Source organism: Galendromus occidentalis, unplaced genomic scaffold (genome assembly GCF_000255335.2).
Source record: "Galendromus occidentalis unplaced genomic scaffold, Mocc_1.1 scf7180000075558, whole genome shotgun sequence".
Lineage (NCBI taxonomy): Eukaryota > Metazoa > Arthropoda > Arachnida > Mesostigmata > Phytoseiidae > Galendromus > Galendromus occidentalis.
Window position 1 is genome coordinate 29,699 of NW_003803548.1, and position 24,954 is coordinate 54,652.

The 24,954-nt window shown below is 51.6% G+C and overlaps 2 protein-coding genes across 3 annotated transcripts; one reads left to right on the plus strand and one right to left on the minus strand.

The window, feature by feature from the left end:
• The first annotated feature begins 4,033 nt into the window (after nt 1-4,033).
• Nucleotides 4,034-4,916, plus strand: LOC100901233 (eukaryotic translation initiation factor 1). Of its 2 annotated transcripts, none has more exons than XM_018639113.1 (2): nt 4,034-4,101; nt 4,248-4,916. In XM_018639113.1, the coding sequence occupies exon 2, from the start codon at nt 4,490-4,492 to the stop codon at nt 4,829-4,831; it is 342 nt and encodes a 113-aa protein (XP_018494629.1). In that variant the 5' UTR covers nt 4,034-4,101; nt 4,248-4,489; the 3' UTR covers nt 4,832-4,916. The 2 variants fall into 2 exon arrangements, with proteins under 2 accessions (XP_018494629.1, XP_003737509.1); XM_003737461.2 differs by having other exon boundaries at nt 4,046-4,101; nt 4,251-4,916.
• Nucleotides 4,917-7,993: 3,077 nt separating this feature from the next.
• On the minus strand, nt 7,994-17,528 carry Lar (tyrosine-protein phosphatase Lar). Its single transcript, XM_029111132.1, has 12 exons — nt 16,388-17,528; nt 15,817-15,837; nt 15,110-15,336; nt 14,663-15,017; nt 13,797-14,117; nt 12,624-12,865; nt 12,202-12,472; nt 11,202-12,104; nt 10,715-10,989; nt 9,765-10,591; nt 8,379-9,600; nt 7,994-8,254 (listed from the first exon to the last, which is right to left on the minus strand). The coding sequence occupies exons 1-12, from the start codon at nt 17,466-17,468 to the stop codon at nt 7,994-7,996; spliced, it is 6,006 nt and encodes a 2,001-aa protein (XP_028966965.1). The 5' UTR covers nt 17,469-17,528.
• Nucleotides 17,529-24,954: the final 7,426 nt, after the last annotated feature.

The following is a 24,954-nucleotide window of genomic DNA, read 5'->3' on the forward strand; positions in this document are numbered from 1 at the left end:
CTCGACTCACCTGCCAGATTCTGCATTCTTCCGCAGCTGAATGAGCGAGAGAGATCGCGCGGGAGAATGCCATTAAAGCACTCCTCGGAACGGTACTACCCCAAGGAGGTTCTCAGCCTGAGCTGGCGGTTCAAACCTTCGTTCTAAGTAAGTCTCGACGTCTGCTGCCACTGTCAGGCCAACGGGGGAATCCTGAAACAAATCGATAGCGACACTTCCGCAAAGTCTCGACTCTCTCTCATAGCGCGTCTCGAGCTGGATATGAGCTCCTCTCGTCAGGGCCCAGAGGTACAATCGCTCTCTCGAAGACTCCTACGCCGTCCATCTCCCTGGATCGATCAAGATCCGAGAAGCTTCTCACAAGAACGAACTTCAATATTTATTACGCATTAACAATATCCTTCAACGAGAGCGATGATAGCGATCGTCATAGGCTCTTCTCTTCTCTGGAGGTCCGCCTTCATCGTGACGCGGTCTATCGCTGCCTCCATGTCCTCTTTCTCCTCCGCCGTATCCCCTGTCTCCTCCGCCGTATCCCCTGTCTCGTCCGCCGTATCCTCTGTCTCCTTCACCGTATCCCCGATCGTCTCTCCTCGCGGGTCTGAAAAAAATTCCATTCGAATCAAAGATTGAATTCCTTCGACAGGAGGTCACACATACTGGGCGGCCGGAAAGGGATGGAGGAGTCACGGTCAAATTTTACCTTTTGCGATTCATCCCTCGGGGGAACCACTTCTCGACGACAGGTGGTCCCTGACGGGGCTTCGAGAGATGCTCCATATAAGCGCTATCCCTAGCCGTATAGCGGTCTTTGAGAATCTCCTCCCATTGAGCGATCTCCTCCTCTTCGGTTAGTGACATCGTTTGCACAAAATTTTCTGTGGACACAGGAGCGATTCCTTATTAGTCTGAATCGATTACTATGTTCACGCTAAGATCTACTAGTGCTCAAGTTCCGCGATGGGCATTGACAGTTCTGGAGTTGAGTTTCTTCATTCTCTTCCCGGCTCCCGGCCGAGACTCTCGCAATCACCGGGAAGCGCTTGAATCTCGAAAGGTTCTGCCCTCACAAGTGGATAGAACCAGTCTTCATAAGAGCAACTCACGTCTTAAAAGGTTGGGGGAATGCACAGAATCCCTTCAATGCTCCTACGGAATCATCGCGACGAATTTTGTGAAGATGATGAACCGCGTCTCTGTCTCTACGTGTCGAGGATCAAAACATAAACAGACCCGGAAATCGATTCTCTTTCCACTTTCCCTCGCCCTCTGGTGCGTCAGGCAACTGCCTCACTCAGACCTCTGACTGACACAGCTCGGGCGCGGAATTCGAGATCGAAAAATGGACTGTTACACACAGCTTAGGGGGAAGAAAGAATAGATGTCCCCTCTTTGCTATACCCAGGTTGTCGAGGCTCAAGCGGTTTGCCAGCGGAAAAATGGCTTTCGGGTACTTCTCGTGGCTGTCAGAGCGGTGCTCCTCCTGGGTGCCAATGATGTTGTCAAATTGGCAGCGCGAGATGAGATCGGCGTCAGGAACCGTCTTGGTTCCTCTGTAGGACTGGCGACCGTCACCAGAGCCGTGGTCAAGTTGACTGCGATGGACAAGGTGCTGTTTTTCGCGCGGGTCTGGGTAGTGTGAAGCTGGGAGTTCATCTGAGCCATCATCACCGTGTAGGTCACCACAGCTCCGGCCATGCTAGTGAACATGGGCAAGTCAACTTTGAAGAAACCGAAGGCATCGATCCTATAATCCTCGCTCACAGCTGCCCTATCCAAAAGCCCGAGCGAAGTCATGAACTCCGGACCGCAATCGTGGAGCGTAGCGGTCTCGATCGTCTCCTTGAGGCTGTCGATCACTGCGCTGGACGACGTCGACATCATTGTGGGGATCAGGATGCTCAGCAGGTGGGCGATGGCAAACATGATGTAATACAGCCGAACCCAGAAACTCATGCACGGGTTCGTCATGAAGTATCCGGCTATCGCCAACAGGGGAATGCTGTAGCCGTAGCCGTAGAAGATCGCGAATCCGATCAGATTCGACACCATATCGGCAACCTCGCGAACTTTATTCAGGGCTATGCGCATCTTATCGCAAACCTCCATCTTCTCGGACAGTTTCGCGTCACGCTGGTCGAAAACGGTACGGATCTCGTCATTGATCCGATCCAAGTAGATTCCGAAGAGTTTTCCGAAATACATCATCCACAGTCGACACACTGTTGAGTTCGACGGTACGAGACAACCACAAAGAAGGCTACACAGTACCACTGCGACATACTCCGCATTTCCTATGTCCTGGTAGGCTTTCTCGTGCTGGATAATGCCAAGGGAAAAGTTGTTCAGGCAGTTCAGGAATAGATTGAACACGACGATGATCGCCTGCAAGACTAAGATCTTTCTCGAAGATGTGAGCATACGCTGGCTCATTTCTCGATCAGCGCGAATTTCCGCTTCGATCCGCTCGCATTTGGCCAGGATCTCTATCCAACTCGAGCGGTGGGTCCTCATAAGATAAGTGTTAACGAAAGCCTCAAGGCTCGTACTCCAGGCGAAAAAACCCATGAGGGTCATATTCAGCTTAGCGTATGAGGATAGCTGCGGGAGGACTGCCATGAGGATGAGTCCTATCAGGAACGTGGTGGTGAATCCGAGAGCTTTCAGGAACCAATAATAAGTGAAGTAGAGTTTTGACTCGATGGTTTGCACTTCTTTCGAGCTTCCGGTGTCGAGATTCCGCAGGAAGCACGCACCGTAGAATGACTGGATTCTGGCGATCACGCTGAAACCGTGGAAACACACGCCAGGGGATTTCTGCCACTTTTGAACGAAGAATCTCATAATTCTTCTCGAATCTGGAGATCGTACGCTGTGCACCGACCAACGTCTCGGGATCTAGACTCTAAGAATACGCGCGGTAGGCATCGACTCGCGATTGTGAACCCAATCCGTCATATTGATTTCGCCGCTTGAGATTATGTCAACGAGGACCCGAGAGCTCCTTGATGGCCGATCCTCCTGGGCGAGGATGAATCCTTCACACGCGGGGGTCTGCCGCAGCCTGGGCCCGAGTTTTAGAGCGGATCCTAACCTGAGGCCGATTGTATACCTCAATGGGCTTGGAAGGGGAATTCTCGTAGAATCCGGGATTCAATTTGTTTCGTGACATTTGACTAGCGGAGAACATTCTCCATGAATAAACTCATCGTAGCCTGCCGCCGTACACGGAGCATCCACATTGGCAACGTTAGCACGAATTTGTCGACGATAATGAATACATGGGGCGAACATCCCAAACATGAAACGGAATCATAGATAGGGAACAACTCAGTAAGATATTCCGCTGCCAGTGCCTCTTCTGATTGAGTTCGATACCTCAGAGCCTTCTCTATGGTACTGATTAAGGATTCGAAACTTCCTCTATCGGACTGACAATAGATTCGAAACTTCCTCTATCGGGCTGACAATAGATTCGAAACCGAGGTCGTCCCATCGTGCCATCAAAAGTCGCGGGTGAATGAGTCTGTTGGGATAAATATCTCTGGCAGGCCCATTGACTTCATGCAGTCTTCGATCGGTCTGGAAGCCTCGGGTCGACTCGATGGCACAATTTCCCAAGCTCTCGCACCCTGTCTCAACGGAACCCTCGGGCAAAATATCCTCCTGTTTGCTTCGATCCCAGTTGCCACATCCACGTTACATAAAGGCTGCACGCGACCGGGTAGTGCAGCACAACCCTTCCTTGAAAGCGAGCGCGTCCGCAGGAAGGGGGCTAGTGGGGCTATAGCCCCCTCCCAGGCTAAGAGTTAGTAATATTAAGGTATAGGAGCGGGTCGCCATGTTGGAAATCAGCCCAATGCGAGGACCCGATATAGCCCCCCAAGACGAATCCTGTGGACGCCACTGCTTGAAAGTCTTCGTGTATCGAGCTGAAGCTCTCCGGGGCTCTGCGACGGAATTCAGGACTGGGCCGCCCGATGGCCGGTCACCTCCTAGCAAAGATCATCAGCATCTCTGCGTTCACTCTCCCGTCTACGGATTGCGCGTCTGTTCGATATCACCCCCGAGTTTCTTTGGCTGATTCCTCGTTGACTTGAAGTACGTATCATTATACCGTTTTTGAAGCGTTCCGACTCACTACCGATATATATTAGGCAGAGGAGACGGCGTACGGTGGTGTGACCGCCCGGTCCAAGTTTCAGTTTTAGGAGGTTACTAACCACCTTCCACTGTTGCCGTTCTAGCAGAAAAGTGAATCGTGACGCCGAGCCTCGCCACTCCCCGCAGCAGCGAAAGGAAAACCAGAAGTCGTCGGAATTGGCTCGCGGGAAATTCAGAAGGAGCAGCTCTTTGCGCAAAACTCTCCTTGTTACCACGTGATTTCGTGCGAGTTTGACCGTACCTGTCCGTCTGACTCCACAAGAAGCAGGTAGTATCCGACTGGGACGAAAAACTTGTATCCGCAGCAGTCATCCACGATATACGCATGTCGGACGGTATCGAGAACTTGAAGTCATTTGATCCCTTTGCTGACGCAATCCGCGGGAATGACAGCTCGAGCGTCCAGGACGGCTTGATTCACATTCGAATCCAGCAGAGGAACGGCCGGAAAACGCTCACGACTGTTCAGGGCATCGCTGAGGATTTCGATAAGAAGAAAATCGTTCGGGCTTGCAAGAAGGACTTCGCCTGCAATGGTACAGTGGTCGATCATCCCGAGTACGGTGAAGTTCTGCAGCTGCAAGGCGATCAACGCAACAACATCTGTCAATTTCTAACGAAAATCGGAATCGCGAAGAGTGAACAGCTTAAGGTGCACGGCTTCTAGAGAACTTCCCGAGTAATCGGGACTTAGAAACCGCACAAACCGTCGAGTGTTCCAATAAAATCTGACCAAGGACATCATCCGTGTTGAATTCGAATTGTTTTCTCTATTCACCCCGGAATGTGCGAATTCCACTTTCGACGAATTCGTCCCGATGCTTCTAGAGGCGGGCAGTTGCTCGTTTCTCGCAAGAAGCTCGAACCTAATCGCGATCGACAAATGAGCGGAAATCCCTTTTGCGCGAGCTGCCACGCTCCGTTACAAGACTTCCTCACTCACAAAGAATTTTCAGAAGCCCAGCGATCTCTCGCTCGTAGCCCACAGCATGGTCGTACGACGTCATGCCGGGATCGAGTTCAAAACCCGATGCGTGACTCCAGCAGGGAGGGAAGAATTCTGTTGGAAGGGAGCCCTCAATCATCCGGCCGCCCTCTCACCTCGAAACACGTTTGATACGGAGATTGCGAAGGGGAGCGCTAGACCGAGCCTGCATCTAAGGTCCAATCAGAAATCGAGGATTTTCTCTTGACCATAGGTTATGTGTAAAACAGAAAGTCGCCGACCTTCATTTCTTTTCGCTGGATCGAAGTTTTCTGATTGTGAGCCAAGACCGGTTTCGGAGCGGCGAAAGGCGTGGCGATAGTATATGTATCCCTCCGCTGGTCCAGAATGGAGAAGTAGGCCGTCGAAATTCGGCCTCGTTTTGATATTCCGAGAGGCACGGGAAACACTGGAGAGATATTCCTGGTGGAAGGATTCTCCGAGTCTCGCAGCATGCTTCATTGAAGCAGGGCTCGACATGCGATTCACGGGAATCAGGAGCATCGAGCTCTGGGCTCGGAGGTATACTCGATAGAACCTGGTACGAGATCTGTCGTCGATCATGTCTTCTAGCTTCATCAGCCGGAGCTCGCACCTTCGAGAGATAATACCGAAGAGAGGGACACTGTTCTCCTGGTTCCCTGAGCTCCCGGTCTCCCTCATTGATGCTCGTTGTTCTCCCTGCGAGCCAGTTCCGGACCTAGACCCCGCCTTGAGCATCAATATTCTCATGATTCATGATCCATCAGCGAGTGATCGAACGGTCGTTGCAGCGGCGCGATCAAGGGTCGAGACGACCGAGAACAATTGGCTGGATTCTCAATGCTCGTACTTAAAGGAATAGAACGAGGAATAATGGCTGTACGGTTTATTTACAGAAAGAAATAATTGTCATCATATTTGTGATGGATGATGTACAAATCAGGTTAAATAAATAGTCGTATTGGTATTCATCTGCTCCCAGCTTATCCCACTCCGTTTCTGTATTCGGATGACTTCGCATCATCTCGCCGCGAACGACTGGGAAAGTATTTTTGATTTTTCCAACACTTTCTGAAATCCTCTGCCGAGGCATACAATGCGCTCCATCTTCTTATACATTTATATATATATAGATTGGATCGAATAGTTTACTTCTCTGTAAACCATACTATTATTGTTGTTGTTGTTGATATGTGCATATTTGTTACCAATCCTTCACCTCGCATTGAGCCCGCACCGCGGATCATATGCGGGGAGTCATCGTAGACTCCTTCTCCAAGTCGTCGTCTTCCGAAGCTTTTGTTTCCTATTATTCCGGTAGTGTACCTTCCTGCCTGAATATTGCAGCGAATATGGTACAAAGCTCGCTAGAGAGAATCCAAAGGTACCCACTGGATCTTGAAACTGCGTCAATTCAAATGATCAGTGATCCCACAGGGAATCCGTGACATCGTACCGGAACAGAAAGTCCAACTCATTGAAATTATACAGACTATAATACAACCGAAGGTGAGAGGGAAATCTGCCTCGAGACGACTAGAGACTAAAGGAGGGGTCGTCGGTCTCTTCTCGGAATATTTACATTGTAATCAGCAGAGAGGACAGCTCGGAAAGAGAATTGTGACAGGATCCATGCGCAAAAGATAATGGCAAAAATCGGTTTCCATCTCCTATTCTCACTGTTAAAGTCTTACCAAGTATAGAATATTCTCGAAACATTGGTGGCGATCGCCCCCGCCGGTGGCGATTGCTCATCCACACAACCCAAATATGTAAGCAGAGTGCCGACCCGTGATAGGAAAGAAGTTCCGCTTTTCGGTCTTCCGGGAATTCCACTCCGGAATTCAAGGACCAAAAGAAGTTACGCGAATGCAAATCGAATCGATGATGATAAATGTCAAAGTTTCCACAGGTAAGCTTCGGACACAATTTTCGGTTACACTTCCGGGGGAATGTCCCCAAAACCGAGCGCAGGCCCCGCCGATGCTCGTTTCAATGAGACCTCCAAGTCCCAAGCCTGGATCTCCGGACTCATACAGCTCCGCAGGATGGCACGGTTGAACATAAAGCCTGTCTAGGTTGGCTGCTCGATAACGTTTCCTTGTCGAGAATATTGGATCAGTGAGCTACAGTATGCAGTGAGACCCTCTACTCTAGAGCATGGGCGAAACATTCGACTCGGAGATTCATCCGGATTTCGAAACACAAGCGGGATGCATTCAAGTCCCAGACGATTTGAGAAGCGCGGAAAGAAAAACAGTTGAGCACAACCCGAGCGCGAGGAGCCATTCTGGCCGAAAGCCGCCCAAAGTTTGAATGGGTTCATCGAGAATTTCCTCCCTCCATCCGCTTGTATACACAGGAATTGTACATAGGAATCCTTGGGCGTCCAACCAATCCCTCTTGCGCATTGAGGTCCGTCCGCAATTCTCGAGAATGATGTCCTCCTCCGGCTCCCGTCGTCAGCTTCTGCATCCTGAGATGAGCTTGACGGAATTTAAAGCTAACGCAAAATTCTTCCCTACACTCGGAAGCAGGCCGACCGCTAGTACGACGACAAGCAAATAATGGAATTCTAAGGAATCTAAGGATTCGTTCAATGCTGGAGCGTCGAACTTATGGGTTCTGCTCCTGTTGTTTCCTCAACGGCACGAAGCATTGCGCAAGGTTGATGCTGATGGCATTCTCTCTGTTTTCGCTTATTGCTAGCGTGTATGCTCTGGCGCAGATCCTTTCATATGCTGCTCGTCAATAGCTTCGAAGTGTCTCACTTTCAATGATATGACTTGTTGAAATGTGTTTATGGGTGGGTGAGTGGCTTTCAGTCGGCCGCAGTCGGGGCAGCTATGCTGTCACACTCGTTTAGCTCGTAAAATGATCGAAGCTCGAGAGATAGTCGAGCAACGCTCGGTAGCAGAATTGGTACTGATCTTCGGTTTGTACCATGGCGGGTCTTTGCGTTCGAAGCATCCGTACTGTGGAGAACAAATCTACCATACTCTCACACTGCAGCCGTTCGAGGGCGATGCTCAGAGCGATGAAGGTGCCGGTACGTCCGACACCTGCTGAGCAGTGAACTGTGATTGGGCCTTCCTGGCCGAACTGTTCCTTCGTCTTGTGGACCTAGAATGGAAAGAATGGAATTGAAATCCAGTCCCGAGACTGTCGCACGACTCGTGCTGATAACGATGAACAATAAAGTCGCCCGAGGGAAAAGAAATCATTGAATCAAGGGTACGGTTATTACCTGACTAATGAGATCAATGTAGCCTTCCGCGTCCTTGGGGACACCTTGCTCTGGCCAATCCGTGAAATGGAATTGACGAACTGTGCGGGTCTGTCCGTCGCGGGCGTCGGTCACTTTGAACTCCCGCATGACGTACGAGGGCATGTTGTACTCGGTGATAGGGTCGACAACGAAGTAGAGATACCTTTGTGAACGCTCACTGGGCCAATACGCATGGCATTTCTCACGACCCATCTCCTGCAGCTTGGTGAGCATAACAATGATATTCGAGTTGTGTTCCCAGATCATCCGCCAGAAATCTTCGGTCGTTTCTGCCATGGGACCTTGAGCAGCGATGTAAGCGTTTTTATACCGATAGCCATCGATGAAGCTGGCGTTAATGTAGTCGCTTCCGTCAACGCCCCTGACCGGCTGCAGGCAAACTCGGCTTGCTTCGAACGGCAAGATGTTCATGAGACGGTTCTTGAACTTGTTCATTGGTAAATTGGCTGAAATGAACTTGGCGTTGTTCACCTTCATTTCATTCAATTGTCGGAACTCGGCTTCGAGTTTCGTCGAGCCGTCGACGTTCTGAGTTAGAAGGTGGTTGACATGTTGATAAAGCTGGTGACTCGGCACCTCAGTGACTCCCGCCATCACTGCTTCGAGAATGGCGTCGTGGATGAAGATGTATTGATCTTCGGTCTGCACCATGTAGTTTCTCTGCGCTCTCAGACAGGTTGTGTGGCCGTAGATATCGACGGTATCTTCGTGGCGCAGTCTTTCCAGCATCGAATCGATTACGGTATAGCAGCCCGTCCGGCCAACTCCTGCGCTACAGTGCACTATCAGGGGACCCGCGCCCTGCGGGTTGATTTGATTCACGCGACAGAGGAACGTGAGGAAGGGAGTCGGTTGCTCCGGCACTCCGTGGTCCGGCCACGCGGTGAATTGCAGCTGCTTGATTTCGCGCACTTCGAGGAAATTGTCCCGTCGGATACTGAGGGTCCGAATGCAGTACGTAGCCAATTCCTGGACGTCCTCGAGTGTCACTTCCATAATACCGTATTTTTCGCTACCTCTGCTGGGCCAATACTGGTCACACTTCACTCTGGTTCGTTCTTCCAGCTTGGTCATCATGACGATGGTGGCACTCTGCTGCTCCCACACCATCCTCCAAAAATCTCCGATCGTCTCCTGAAGGGGACCTTGCGTAGCGATATAGGCGTTTTGACGGCGATAGCTGCAACGGAAGAAAATAGCGGAGTGAGTCGAGAGTCATAGATAGGATCCGTTCGGGGACGCGGAAGGCTGGGAACATTGCGAGTGCTCAAGTTCAAATCGGTTGATGAGCTCAAGAAATATTTGTCCATCATTGATATATCGGCAAACGGCAGAGATTCTCACCCATCGCAATAATTAGCATTTATATAGTCTGAGCCCGGTATGCCGGGCAATGGCTCCAGGACAACCCGGGAATGATCGTAAGCGATGACGTTCGCGTAGCGATTCTTGGGCTTGTTGATTTCGGAGATCGAATTATCCCAGGTGAACTGTTGACCCGGGTCGATGCTCTCGTATTCTTGCGAGAAAGCGAGGTTGTCATTGGCTTTTAAACGCTCAATGTGCGATGCAAGCTCTGATACTATGATCGGGGGATGACCTTGCATTCCGGGGGTCTGGATCCTCCGTAGTTCCAAAGGATCGGCGACGCCTCCATTGGACGCCGAGAAATCGGCGACGTCTCCCATAGAGCGACTACCGTTCGGCTGAAGCAACTTCATGGTGGTTTCGTTGTTGGTGCCGTTCCCGTTACAACCGTTGGGAGTCTTGGACTGCACGAAGCCACGTCGACGTTTCGCCAGAATGAAGAACAACGTCAGCGTGACGGCCAAGAGGATTATTATCAGGACTGGCCCGATGATCCAGCCCACGTCAGTGTGGGTCGCAGGTCGAGGATGAACCTCGGGGTTCCGAGTCGGGTTCCTGGCGTAGTGAGTTAATACGTCGAGTCCAAGATCCTCAGAGAAGGGACTGCTAGTGAAGAGATTTTTCTGCGGCGCGTCCACAACAGCACGGACGAAGATCTTGTAGCGGCGATAGGTGTGAAGTTTCCTGTTGCGGAAACCTCCGTACGTCTTGCCGTCGCCCAACAGGAAGTCCTGGGGCATGGCAAGACGCAGGAACATAGCTGCTATGTACGGGCCGTCGTTCTCAGTGGCTGCGTTGACGAGCTGTAAAAGACGCGAGCGTTGAAACATTTACATAGATCAAACTCTGAGGTGTCTTTTCTCTCGGGGTTTCGATTCATTCCTCCACAATTTCCAGGAAGCCTCATCAGATGGTCGGACACTCACATCTTCTATGCGATAATCGTCGGGCTCCTTGCCCGCGATGTCGGAGGGCACAACCACCAAGAAGTAGTGCTTGATTGGGCCGAACTCTTCCGATGCTTGAGGCAGGACAACGTGGATTTCGTGATTTGTTGTGGGGCCAAGCGAATCGGGTTTCACTAAAGGTTTCGGTGCGGCCATGGCTGTGGTAACAGAAATTTTCGCAGGGGGTCTATACACCCCGCTCCTGGCGAGCGCGGTCACGTTCACCTTGTACGTTGTGAATGGCATCAAGGCGCCTGTGAACAAAAAAGGTCACGGATTAGACAACGCGTGACTAATAACCTCAATGAATCCTCATCGTGGCTCGGAGCTCGCTGCATCAGACACATCACAGCCGGTCCAAGCTCCAGGGAACAGAAATGAGGATTCGAGGATTCGGGTCGCGGAGTACTCAATTGATTAAGGAATAAGAACACAATAATAGTGATACCAGTCATCAAATACGCACTTATCGAGTAGTTGACCGTTCCCGCATCCAGGAGCACGTTTTGTGCGGGTATGGGGAGTTCCTGTCGGTCTCCCTGACTGTCGACGAATTCTTTCTGCGCCGAGTAGGAAATATTGAACTTGATGAACTCAACGTGAGTCGGTGGTCTCCAACAGAGAATGAAGCCATGCGTGGTGATGCCGAATGCGCGAAGCTGCGTTACAACTTCTGTAGGAACGGTGCGCACTGTGATTTGCTGAGAGAGTTTTCCAATGGTGACGTCGCTCGTGCCTGTTTTCTGGTAGGCGGCGACCCGGATTGCATAGACAGTGTCCCGCTCTAAGCCGGTAATTTCGGCCGACATCGTCAAGTAGGGAATTATTTTCGAGTCCCACTCGTCTAAATCCTCAACCACGGTTTTTGTGTACAAAATTTTATAGCCGAGAATTACGCCGAAGTATGGCACTTCGTCCCACCAGACTTCGAACGATCCGTCGCTTGTGGCGACAGCCTGGACGTTCGTGGGTTCGGACGGTATGTCTCCGGGGGTGGTGATTATGATCTCTTTCGACCAGGGTCCAGCCCCTTTGTTGGTGCAAGCCTTGATGCGGAATACGTATTCGGTTCGTTCTTCCAGTCCCGAGAATACGGTTCTCGTTTTCGACGTGTTCCGGTCGTTTCCGGCAAAGTCCGATCCGCGTTTGCGGAATTCGATCATGTAGTTCGCAATGTGGCCGTTGCGATGAGCGATCGGCGGACGTTCCCAGATCACGACGGCCGTATCCGGACTCTGAAGGCGGAATCTGATATCGTGTGGCGGTGCTGTGGGTTCTCCTTCAGGCGTTGTCACCTGCTGTATGGCCTCCTGGCCCCAACCGATGAGATTTCTCGCGGCTAGGCGGAACTCGTAGCGCGCACCTCGAGCTGCGAAATAACGGAATGAGTTGAATTTGGGTCGTAATGCGACGCAGACAGTCAGCGAAAAACTATCCTGGAGTCGGACCGCGACTTCTGAACTCACAAATTCGCTCGACTGTGATTTGGTAGTCATCTGGTTTAAACGTAGTTTCCTCGAGGGGTTCCCCATCCATGGGACCGTAACGTAAACGGTACATTTGGAGTTCACCGTACGTGTGGGACGGTCGTTGCCAGGAGAGCTCAACCCGGAGCTTGTTGTCGTCGGTGATTTTCACAGTGGCTTTGAGCTCCGGTTTCGTGGGAACACCACCATGTGTAGTAGCTGTCTTGGGTCTGCTTCTCATGCCGTCGCCTTTCCGCGTAACGGCGGCCACCTGCGAGAGGAAGGAGGTCACTCTGTCAGAGACAAGTCGGGTCGGCGTGGAGAGAGACACGAGTATTTCTGCCTCCACCGACTCGAAGATAGTGAACGCTCCTCTATCACAGGAAACGAGTGGGTGGCGAAGCTCGGAGTCGATTTCTCACCTGAATGCTGTACTCGGTGTCGGGTTGGAGGTCGGTGACATTGTAGGCCTCGGCGTTCTCGTCGGCAACGTCATACCGAATCGGCTCGCCCACCATATCACCCGCTTTGTTGACTTCCTGCACGTGGATTTGGTAACCTCGAATCAGACCATGGCGATCCTTGTTTGATGGAGGTTTCCACGTAACGGAAATGGCCGTACTGTTCAGTGGAGATAATTTCACGTTGCGGGGTTCTCCGGGGACTGCAGAGAGCAGAAAGTTAGGACCATTCCCCGGCACAGGCTAAGTTCGCCGAGAGTATATTCCGAAGGCTCCCGGAGCCTTGGATCTATCCATTCAGGAACGAATGAACGCCCCGCCGGCTTAAGAATCGCCGCGTAATCATCATCGTCATCAAGAAAGATAATGATACTTCAAGAAAGGCGAATTCCGTCTCGGAGTCATAAAATTGAAGCTCGACGGCTTTGAGGTATCAAGGTCACAAGAAAGTTAAAATACTCTAAATCCTAACGGTAGTAATCGCAAAGCAAGGGTGCAAGCACAAGATCAAGACACCGAAAGTCCATTGCGGTCCACCTCGCGAGCTGTCCCCGGCTTGGAAAATTCCAGAACCTCTCCAGGGAGCGAACAGCCGCTCAGCGAAGACGATAAAGAAGAAAAGATTTCCGTTGACCAGAAAAAGAAGGAGTGCAACGTTCGAGTAGTCTAAGTGCGAGGGAATAAGTTCCGATCCTTTTCCTACCAATCCCACAAAACTAGAAGACTCCGCGTGGAAGCCTGAGGAACAGGAAAAGTGATTGGGCTATCGGGACGGTAGTAGAACCGATGAATGCAAAGTCAGCATGCAGGGGCAGGGCAAATAGGAGGACGCCGAATCGTTAGAGATGCATGTCTTCCCGGGAAGAGTAAAACGCACGCACGCATCCAGCGACAGGAAGAGTTACCATCACTGAAAGCTGTGGCAGTAAAAAGTCCAAAACCAGAGAGGAGAGTCGGCCCGGAATCGAGAAGAAGCCTTTTCCGGGTGAGTCAACTCCGAATGAGTGGGTTAGTCAACATCCGAAAAAGTGGATCGATGTTCCTCTTGCTCGTCTGTTGGTCGTTCGTTCGTTCGGGTTAGTTCGACTGTATGAGAGAATCTCCACCTGGAGATCCGCGGCCCGAGATGCCTACCATCTTCGTCGGTGGTGACAATGATCTCCTTCGAGAGGGGGCCGTCGCCCACAGCCGTGCCCGCTTTTATCCAGAAGCGGTAAGGACTCCATTTATCGAGTCCGGAGATTTCCGCCGACGTTTCGTCAGGGTTCACCTGAATTTCTTTGATTTCCTCGCCGCCCGGCTGCTTCTCATTGATTTTTTGGTAGCGGATCTTATAGTAGATGACAGGCACGCTGTTCGATGCCCGATTGAGAACAGGCGGCGCTTGCCACATCAGTTTGACGGTATGCGAGTTGATCGGGGAACCGACGATGTCCTCGGGTGGATTGCCAACAACTGGTTTCAAATAAAAGAGGTAAAATGATCTGCAGCATGCTTCTACTGGCGACAGCGTCCGAACCGGCGCCAAACTCAAAAATCAGTGCACGTTTCAAACCGAACTGAAGCTTGGGAATTCACGGATTCAAACATGGGACAGTATATTTTCAGAGAGGGCAGCAGAGAATTGATGTTTTGAGGGGTGCACGAGCTCGAGAAGCCACCCCAGGTTTTTTTATACCTATACGGACTTAGATTCATCGGAAATAAATCTCATGGGTATATGTCTCCTGCACGCGAATTTCACACGATGCACGAGTTTTCTATCGATCACGTCAGGGATCGCAGAACCCCTCGGATTCCAACGCAGAACTAACTCCTCCGTCGCGACAGCGCACGAATTGATTCGTTATGAAATTCTGACTCGAGGGCGAGTTGGAATTTTGCCGCAATGTCGGAGGCGCTTGTTATACGTGGTCTCCGATGAATTCCCCGATCCTCCGCATAGAATTCCAGGAAAAACTAGAGACACTAGATCTCGGCGACGCCGGCGTCAAGCTTACCATACTGCTCCGTCCTAACTGGGAAGGCTGGAGTAGCGGCCCCTTCGCCCTTTCGTGATCTAGCGGCCACCCATACGTAATAAATTGTGTCGGGGTACAGGTTGTCCAGGGTGTATGTCTCGACGTCGGCGATTTCCTTATGCTCTTCGTTCTGTGAATACGTGTCGTTCCAGTATATCATGTAACCGACGATATTGTCGGCTGAATAGGTCGGTCGGGTCCAGTTGAGTTGAACTGTCGTGGCACCCGTCGCCATCACTCGGAGATTCCCCGGTTGCGTGGGAACTCCGGTCTGCAGCTTGACTTGGACTGGCGGAGAAGCCGGCCCAATGCCTCTGCCGGTGAAAGCTTTCACCTGCAGAGAGGAAACACGGTCGGGATAAGTAATTTGCTCGTTTTTTTCCCCCATTATGCTTCCTCTACTGTGCCGCGCTAAAGCTTTCTCACCCTAATGGTATACGTGGCTTGTGGAGTGAGGTTGGAAATGGTCGTCAGCTGACTTGAGTCCACCTGAAAATCTTGCCACGCTGTTTCGGGCAACGTGGGATTCTTGGTGTAGATAATCCGATAGCCCATCACTTGGCCATTGGGCTCCATTGGTGGATCCCACTGCACCACCACCGTGCTGGAGCTCAGAGGTCTCGCGAGGACATTCCTCGGCGCACTTCCAGGCTCTGAAAAAACACCATCCATTATTAAACCATTCGGAGAGATGAAGCTCCCCATCTGATGACGTCCAGTCTCGGAGGAGTTCCGATCTTCTCTCCCGACTGCCTTTTGGAGCTATTCCAAACAATACGAAGTCAATTTATCATCGACAGCTAGAGCCCTGCGAGATGACCTTTTCGGGTCAGCTGACGACTCTCCTCCACCAGCTGTCCCCTATGTACAGTCCTTCCCGAGCCCCATGTCCCTGTTGGGGGACCAGAGACTGGCGATGCTTTGTCGACTGCTCTGGGAAGCCCCCCCCCCGCGTTCGTCCATCTCTTCCGATTGCAGCCGAAGCCGGCACCGACGCCTTCGAGGGATCCCAATAACTCCAGGAGGATCGCTCGTGTCCTCCGAGAGGAACCTGTCGCTCCGGAAACTGATGCTCCGTTTCCACTAGTTTTCTATCATGAGTAGTCCTATGCTAGACACACTCTTTCACTTACTGACTTGACGACGCATATCCACTGAGGGAGCAAAATGCATGGCATTGCAAATAACGATAATTATTAGAGAGCTGTCTTGAACCGTAAAGTAGATCAATTTGCCATTTGCATGGCTATCGATAGATCGGCCAACGAGCGATTGGCATATTCTCCGCGAAGATAGCTTTCTTCAGTTTGTCCCTTCTAGGTTTCAAAAGATTGAGGGTGGGAATATCATTCAGATGCGCAATTGAGATGCGTTCTCGCTCCACAGTCGACTCAAAGCTAAGGAATTTCTACTGCCGGGAAACTGATCAGAAATGAATTTTGTCAATCACGACAGAGCTCTGCTCTGGCAAAAGGATGAGCATTGTACAGATTTCCAGCGCGTCGATTTTCTTCATAGGATTCCATGAGCTCACTATGAGATCTCATGCTGAGAGAGCAGTGAATGCTCGAACCTCGGAGAGACTTGCAGAGAAAATCTAACGGAATAGTCTATCAGACGGTCGGACTGGGAAGGAATATCTCGATGCGTCGACGTCGAGCTGGAAGAGAGGGGAAATAGGAGACTCGGAAAAACTCAACTCACCCGCTTCACCAGTGGTGACGATTACTGGGTCCGAAGGCGGACCGCGGCCTAAGTCGTTCATGGCTATCACGTAAAACTCGTACTCCGTATACGGTGCTAGTTCTCGTACGAAAAGGCTCGTCCCAGTAACTCCGGAAATTTCGGAGAACACCGAGTTCGAGCCTCGAGGTTTGTACTGCACGACGTAGTATCGAATATTCTCAGCTCCCTGCTCGTAGCTCCAAGACAGTTTGAGCGAAGTCGTGGTCACGTCAGAGAACATCACTGTAGTCGGAGCTTTGGGCAGCGCTTGAACGACCACCTGAAACTGATGTTCCAGCGTTCCCAGTTTCGACTGTGCGATGCAGCTGTAGTTAACGGATTCTCGGATGTTCTCCAGCGTGAGATTGTTCCGTCCTTCGGGGTATTCGCTTTGACCGTTCGGTGGCGGCAGGTCGTCGCCGTCGGCCAGGCGGAACTTCACGTATGGCATCGGAGATCCGACGGCCGTGCAGGAGATGTTCAACGACGCTCCCGGGGTGACTTCGTATCGGTTTTCGGGGGGAATCGAGAAGTACGGCGGGACCCGTCGCACCTTCACGTATAGCGTGGCCATCGGCGAGATCTGGGTTCCGACAGTGTTCTCCGCCACGCACTCGTAATTGCCCTGGTCTTCTTCCTGGGCGTGTGAGATTTGCAAAGCACCGCCGTTCACGAGCTGGAAGCGCGGATTGTTCAGGTCGACGGGAACGTCGTTATGCAGCCACGAAATTGTCGGTTCGGGCTCCCCGCTCGCCATGCACTGTAACACGGCACTTCGGTTCCGCTCGACGCCCTGCATGTTGGGCAGCAGGCTGAACGAGGGAAAACCTCTCGGCACGCTGTCCTCTTCGAAGACTCTAAGCGAGAACGACATTCGAACGGGTTCTCCGACGCCATTCTCCGCCAGGCATTCGTACGCCGTGTTGTCTTTGCCGGCCCGGACGGGATCGATTCGTAGAACCGAGCCCCCGGGGATATTGTTGATGGAAAAACGTGTCGTCGACACCCGTCGTCCCCCTTTGCGCCACTCTATGTGCGGCTGGGGATGTCCATCGGCCATGCAGACGAAATAAGCCACTTTGCCACTTATGACGGTTTGGTCCTTGGGGGATACGTAGATCTGTGGTCCGTCTGCAAATAGAGAACATCGTCGGTTATTCCAAGCTGTAACGGTCCGTTCCCGGAACCCGGCGAAGGCCACCTAATACCATTACGTCAGCGCCGTCGTCGTCGCCATCATCATGGTCATCATAATCATTAACACGCGCACAATGCCCGACCCCGGAGGGAACTACAACGTCGACGACGGATACATCGCAGCTCTGAATGAGACTCTCGTCTTACTACTACGGCATCCCTCCTTGACTGATATATGCAGTCTCGGATTTCTCACGCCCACTTGTCGTCGTCGACGTTCGTTTTCCCAAGAATTCCCTGTCGTTCTCCTATTCTCCCACTTTCTGGTTGTCGAGCGGGTTGCTCCCATCTTTTGTCTCGCGAGTTCCGGCTCCCGCGAAAGAGTCGAGCGAGGGCGGTACTAAATGTTTAACAGCAGCTTGACTCGGGCGTTAATTAGTCCCCAAGCCTTAATGGCAGCAGTGGTGACGACGGGGGCAAGGCAGGATCCACCAATTCACTCGCCCAACCAGTCATCCAGCAACCCACCAAGTATCTAACCAGCCCCCACGCGGGAGCAAAAGCAGCGGTGCCGAAAGCACAAGAGTGAAACTTTTCCAGGCAAACCAAGGCAACTCGCGATACACACTCGAGGCCCCCCCTCCCTCGCACCCCGATCCCCCCTTCCAACGCCCCCTCATCCATTCTATGCCTCTTTGAGCGAATCTCTTTCGCTATGGTGGGTTTCTGCTTTCGGAAGTTGTTCGGGGAGCTGGCGACATTCCAGTGCCGAGAGTTGTTGTCCTTTTTCTTCTCACGCGGCTGAGCATCGAGACTGGTCTAACTTCTCGGAAGACCGAGTAAGCGTCGTAGAACGAGGCTATACGGATCGCCGCGTCATATATGTAGATGTTACTCCGTGCAGTACAGTTCGACCTCCGCCCGCATCGTCGACCAGTTGTGGATCAAAGAATCACGTTGCTCCTCAGGCATTGAAACGCTCGACACTCAAAGATAGATTTGGGAATGTTGTCAATCCCGCCAGGATGTGTTCGGAGCAGACCGCCCGGATTTTCGACCAATTTTTCCGCCTTAAGACTCAGGGACGCTCCCTCAGGATCCGTTTGAACTCGGATCGGTTCCATGATTCCTCCGGTTCGGTCAATTTATGCCCTCGCCACCCCCATCGCCGGCCATGACTCGACGGCAGGATTCAATCTACATTCGAAATCGCGAGGAACGCACGAAAACTCCTTCTCCAAGGAACTTCGGCTGCCGATGATGGTCCTCCTTCCGAATCCTTCCGGTTTTCCGAGTCCTTCGAATTCATCCGATCCGATTCCCATCGTTCCCCAGCTGCTTTGCTTGCTTGCTCCCTTACTCCGCAATCCTCTCAGAAGTCGACTTTGCCCCGCGATCGGAGAGAGACTTGGAAAAAGCAATATTCGCAAATAGTCAAGGAAGAACCGAGTCCCTCAGCGGCTGAGATCCCGGCCGTCGACGAACGGCTCCTCAGAAACAGACGTCAAAAGAGGAGGATAAGCTCCGTTTGATTCCGCCGCTTCATTCGATGAGCGCTTAGAATATTTCCCGTGCCGGGAGTTGTCGGAGGGAGTCATAGGCAATCAGTCCGTCGCTATAGCGGCCGGCGACGAATATCGTCATAGAAACCCCGGAGCTTTTAGCCGACGCACGGCGTCATAATTCCTTCTCGCACGCCAGGATCCGCTCCGAGTCCATCCTCCGAGGCAGCTCTGGCTACGCAACTTGCCCTGCGGAGGTCCTCGGTCATTCGCCCCTTTCACCGCACTTCTTGTTCTTGTCAGAAAAATGCACAGATCGATTTCGCGATCCTAAATCTCCGGGCTCCCTACTCCGACGATTTGATCGCCTCTCTCAGAAGCCTCAAGGCTGTTTATGCTCGCGAACGATGACGCGACGGTTCCCCCTCACATTAGCCAACGAACCTCGTTTGAGCGACCTCTGACCAAACATGAGCTTGTGAAATCGCTCGGAGGAATAAAAAATTGTTTAATTCCGCTACTCGCTCCTTCCCGCGGTCTCGAGCTCGTTGCCCTTCTATTGCCAATCCACCGGCTCGCCTGCGGTAGACTGCAGCTCAGACATAGGCTTTTTTTCTGCTCCCAACCTCAAAACTAGCTTTCGGCTGTTGCTGCCCGCTGGCTAGATCAAAAGAAAACAATTCAATGTCACCTGCAGAGAGCTCTCATATTCTCTCGGACAACGAAATAGCGCGACCGGGCGGACTGGTCGGCTGGCTGGGAAATGAAATGTCTGAGTTTGCCGGACTGTAGAACGAGGAACCCCAGTGAGTATTTGTGGGTCCAAGGAAAAATATATGGGGACCGATTTGGGGCTGTGAAATGCGCCGACATTCAGTGGTGGGTATTCTCGGAGGGTCGTGAATTCCTCCGCGTGTCTTGGAATTCCGTGGTTGCTCCGACCTTCGTCGATTCCTTCCTTCCGCCGGGGAAGTCCTATATGAGCGTTCAGTTTTCGTGGATACAAGAATTCCCTTTGTAATCCTCCGAAATTTTCCCGCCGCTCCACTGATTGAGACCTGCGGAGGTGTCCTCCCCGCCACTCGCCCCCATCCACTGAGCTTCTCGTACAAAAGCAGGCTGCTTTTTGCGAGCGCACCGCAACAGTGAGCTCCTCTAAAAGGCAAACAATGTGCGCTCTAGCTCGGCCGCTTGCCGTAATTGAATTTTTTACGAGCCGGCTCTTTCGGTGTTTCTCTTCTCGTCTGGCTGCCACGTTCAGTTCTGAGCTCCAAGTTCGTCTGAGACTGGGCTTCGGAAGTCTTGTGAAGTGACCGATTCATCGAAGACCCCCCTGAGCTCGTCAGCTAGTTTCCATATCTGGGAAGCCCCGCGGAGGTATTCTGGGAATCGGATTCTCCTCAGCGAGACCTGGGAATATTACCGTATCAACTCGGAAGTAAGCTCTTCTCGTCAGAGCGATTATCCCTCCAGTCCTTCAAGCGTCTCCCACGAAATGCTCGGAATCTTAATTGTCAAGTGTGCCCAGACCCATGATTGGAAACAAGATCGATTTCGAAGGGATGTACGACCTGCATCAATTATTATCGTTGGCTCTTCAACGAGGAGCTGACACCGGAGGGCTCACGTTCAAGGAGCTTCCGATTATGACAAAGATTAATCGGAGTACCTGTCGACCGCTTGTCTCCCTAAAGAGCGAATTCCTCGCAGAAAACTTCTTCGCCGAAGCCTCGACCGCCGACATGACCTTGTAAGAAGCGCATCAAGAGCAGGCGGGAGAGGGATTCCTTCCTGAGGTTTTCCCTTTCGAGCAGAGACCGAGACTTCAAGAATTTCGTCCGGCATTTTTTTGCACCCAATCTGTAGGTCCGACACTCCATTTTGTGCCGGGGTTTTGCTCGATGCCATGGTACCAAGGTAATCTAGCCCTCCCCATACGGTCGCATGAATGTCGCGAAGGCTCGTCAAGCGAACGGGCAAGCCAACTAGTCGGGTAGTCAGACGGTATAACGGCAGTCGGTCGTTGACCTAAGCCCACCGGCGAGGCTTGAAGCTCTGGCAAGCTTAGGGTTCTGCGGTTCGACACTCGCGCAATCGGAAGGGTTCATGTTCGCGGTGAAGCGAAGCTTGTCTCCGCTTTCTCCGCTCTTCACGGATGTACATACAAGCACGGGATGAGCAGAGAGAGAGAGAACATTCCGGACGTAGTTACGTTGTTAGGTTTACTCATTGAGTTTGTGTTTCAAAACATTCAGAGTTCAGCAGGCGGACAGGACGAAAAGTCGGACGAGGCAAGAGGGAAGCAGTGAGACGTACACGATGGATTTCAGGTACAAAGCCGATCGTGAAACACGGTTAGTCAGAGTTTCGGGTTAGGGGAGAGAGTGTGAATGAGGTGAAAATGACGCAATCGAGTGAGTGAACCGGTAAGCAAGGCGACAACACACACATAGTCAGTATCGTCTACTTACTTGGCTGTGGATTCGCCTCATTCGGGTCTGCAAGATGGTACGGAAGGAATCAATTTCACTCACACACGATTCGTTTTTTTTCTGTCGCTCTGCATCGTAGAAAACACCCGAAGTTCTGACTCTTCTTCTTGAGATGAGCCACTTTTCACTCAAGAGTCTCGATTCGACTTGGGAATTTCGATAATTGTTCTGAACAATTCCGTTGATCGGACTGACTGAGATGGGCCCGTTCAACCAGGACTCATAATTCGAAGGCAGACTTCACGCACTCTTCACTCTCGTTCAAAGGTGGATAAAGCTCGCTAAGCTAGCGAAGGGTCTACCCAAAAGCGAACGTTGAAACTGTCGTTGATTGCCATTGCGAAACATTCCGCGCACTCATTCGAGTGGTGTGAGGAAAGCGATGCTACGTGAACTACCGGATTATTGTCGAAGCTAGATCTATTCAGCTTGTTCCAACATTCCAATTTTCTGCGAGAGACGCTCGATGCGGAAAACCCAGAAGCACTACCGACAGGCTTCGCCAAAGAGAGAAGGAAGGCTCTAGCTCGAAATACTATAGAATTCGCGGCGCGCGCAGCGATTCACTCTTCTAAGACCTCTTAATCCGAAGTCAATTACCGATCAGTAATCCGCTGATTGAATCATGAAAGAGGAAACTCTGGTAATGCTCACCTTCGTTTTGCTCCATGGTGAGTGGGTTCGCCCCCGTTCGGGGAAACGCCGATACCAGGGTCCATAGCGTTAGGCTGACTACTACCCATCGCAGACTCTTTACTGGAAAATGGAGAGAAAAACTCGTTATCCTTCCGTGGATCCTTCACTTTATTTACCGATTCGAAATCTATCCAATGGAGTACCGGAAGAATGATCAGACGCCACTGATGGAGCAACCGAGCTCCGCGACCTCCAGGAAGAGATTCTCCTCTCTGCGGAGTGAGGGGATCTTCCCGCGCAATTCCTCTCGATTTTTACCGCGGAGAAAGCAGTCCTCGCTATTCTTAGAGAAAAGTCCCATTGAGACTTTCCACTTGGGAAGACCCTGGAGAAGTAATTCGGCGAGCCGACCGACTGTCAGTCGGAGCGCAAACTGATGAAAATAGAAGAAGGAGTCATACAGCCTGGGAGCTAGAGGAGTTCAATTTTCGAGCTGGAATGGCTCGCTCTGGTCGACGCCATTCTTATGCCGGTCTGGTAGAGATATAGAAGCTCATTTCTCCAAAACTCCCCTAAACGCAGCGAGAGCATCCGGGGGGGGGGGCAAAAATGAATATATTACGATGAGGCATCGGCAGATCAAAATAATATTATAATATAATAATGATCAAGCATTCTCCACTGATCGAGGATAAACTGAGATACTCGGAGTCGGAGATCATTCTGGACGAAGCTACTCTGCGGAGCTTCCCGAAAGGAGCAGAGAGAAGCATGATAAGCTCCTGGAGCAGATCCCTCGCAGAGCAAAGACAAGGGGAGGATGGAACGATATCGGGGAATCCCACAAACATTGATCGGAGAACCCGGAGAATTTCCTTGCGGCTCTTTTTCCTCCTGGCTGAAGGAGTCGGATCGTATCTGCTTTCAGTCAAGATTAAGGCCACTTTCTCCTATAGCTACGATTTCTCGCTGTCTGAAACATCATTTATCTCGATTCAAAACCAAAATCCACGTGCCCTGCTTCCGAAGTACCTCTACCGAGAGCACGAGAATGAAACTGCAAGAAATCACAGGCGCGTACGATCGAGAAGGATCGGCCATAATTTCGTGCTTGTGCTGATCACCAACGTGTGTCTTGCCGTGACGCGGACAAAAACATGACGAAGAGTGTATCCCTAAATCATGATTCTCATGATGACTGGAGTTGTGTTTCCGTCGTTGAGGTCTCCTTGCACGATCTGACGAGCTCCTGAATCTTTCCGGAAAGGCGATACGCTCCGGAGAAGCAGCGATCCAGAGGTTCATTGCTGGTCATTCATTTTCCGCAGGTCCACGGCCGGGAAATTCCATTCCCGTGTCGTTTCTGCGATTCTATTTGAGTGGGCGGTCGCATCATGCCGCCTTCCTATTACGCGGAAGAACGAGTCGAATGACTGATTGATTGGCACGATGAGGAAGGTGCTGGAAAGACGCCAACAATGAAAATCCCGATCCGCGGGAACTCATTTGTTTTCGGGCGGCAACCGGCAGGGATGATAATCGCGCTTGAGTCGACGATCACGCTTCGATTCAATGATCTTCTGCTTTGTTCGACGGGGTCACTCGAGATGCGCTAGGGTTCAGACGTTCAGACACACACGTCGGTCGAGAAGTCACATCGGCGTTCCACTTCCGTCCGAAATTCGATGAATCGAATTTTCTCAATAGGTTCTCCCGGTCATCCATCTGCATCCGGAAAGATGCTGGGGGATCGAAGTATGATCTCTCAGTTTTCATCTGAGAATATTCCGTGCCCGTGATCCACAGATTCCCCGAGTCGGCTCGGTGCTTCACTGCTTCACGTCTGGAGACTTTGCTTTCATTGTGAGAGACTCCCGAATCCGCTCCTCCCCCGGCAGCTGCCAGGCTTGTTCAGCGAGGAACGAGAATAACTTTTCCCATGCTCGCGTTTCCAAAGCTCAAAGGCTTTTCGGAGGAGAACAAAACAAGACGGAAAAGAAGATTAAAAAAAACGGAGGAAGCAGGACGGCTGTGCGAAGTTTGCTCTGCAGCATGAATGCGAGCACGACCGCACGGTAAGTGCATTACGAACTTCAAAGGCGAACTTCAATCGAATGAACGGGCGCTCCAAATTCGAAGCTCGCCGCCGTTGCCTCACTCTGCTTCCTCGCCTTCTCTCCCTCATAACACGTTGGGCTTAATGAAGTCAATTACAATAATTGTTCCCACGTTATATCACCTTTTTATGCTCGGACGCCGGCGCAGCTCGCACCGCCGTTTCTGAAAACCACATTGAGCTCTTCCGTCGAGACCGAAATCCCTGTTTACTTCTCAAATTCAATGAAGTTCGGGATCTCACTCATGTCCCTCCCTCCTGGGAAATCTCTTCCGCTCCTCTCATGGATCCGTTACCTTCGCGAGTCATTTCCCGAGCTCCCAATCGAGTTGACGAAGACTGTCTCTGTCTGCTTTCATTGGAAATTGAGGTTCGAACTTTGACCAATGAAGACTGCGCGGGCTGAAGCATTCTCCCTGAAACAGCTTTTATTGAACCTACGGAATCTGGCCACGGAGGCCACCGTCGCTGCCGCTGCCACGCGATCCTTTGCTCACTCATATCGCAGACGTGCGCCCGCCGCCGGACGGTCGATCCGCAGCCGCACTTGTTGCTTGAACAACGAAATCGACGGCTGTCGTTGTTAGTCTCTGGTACCCCTCGTCAAGGGGCTCCGCGCGATTTTCCTCCGAAGCCCAAGACAGAAAGCCCGGCTATCGGAGC

Bases quoted from the DNA above. Each gene is read 5' to 3' on its own strand.
- Lar (XM_029111132.1), bottom strand. From the start codon at position 17,468: ATGGCCGATGGACATCCCCAGCCGCACATAGAGTGGCGCAAAGGGGGA. The intron at 12,105-12,201 runs GTGAGTTCAGAA...GTTATTTCGCAG, and splicing joins AATCACAGTCGAGCGAATTT to CTCGAGGTGCGCGCTACGAG. The intron at 8,255-8,378 runs GTAATAACCGTA...TTTCCATTCTAG, and splicing joins ACATTGATCTCATTAGTCAG to GTCCACAAGACGAAGGAACA.
- LOC100901233 (XM_018639113.1), top strand. From the start codon at position 4,490: ATGTCGGACGGTATCGAGAACTTGAAGTCATTTGATCCCTTTGCTGAC.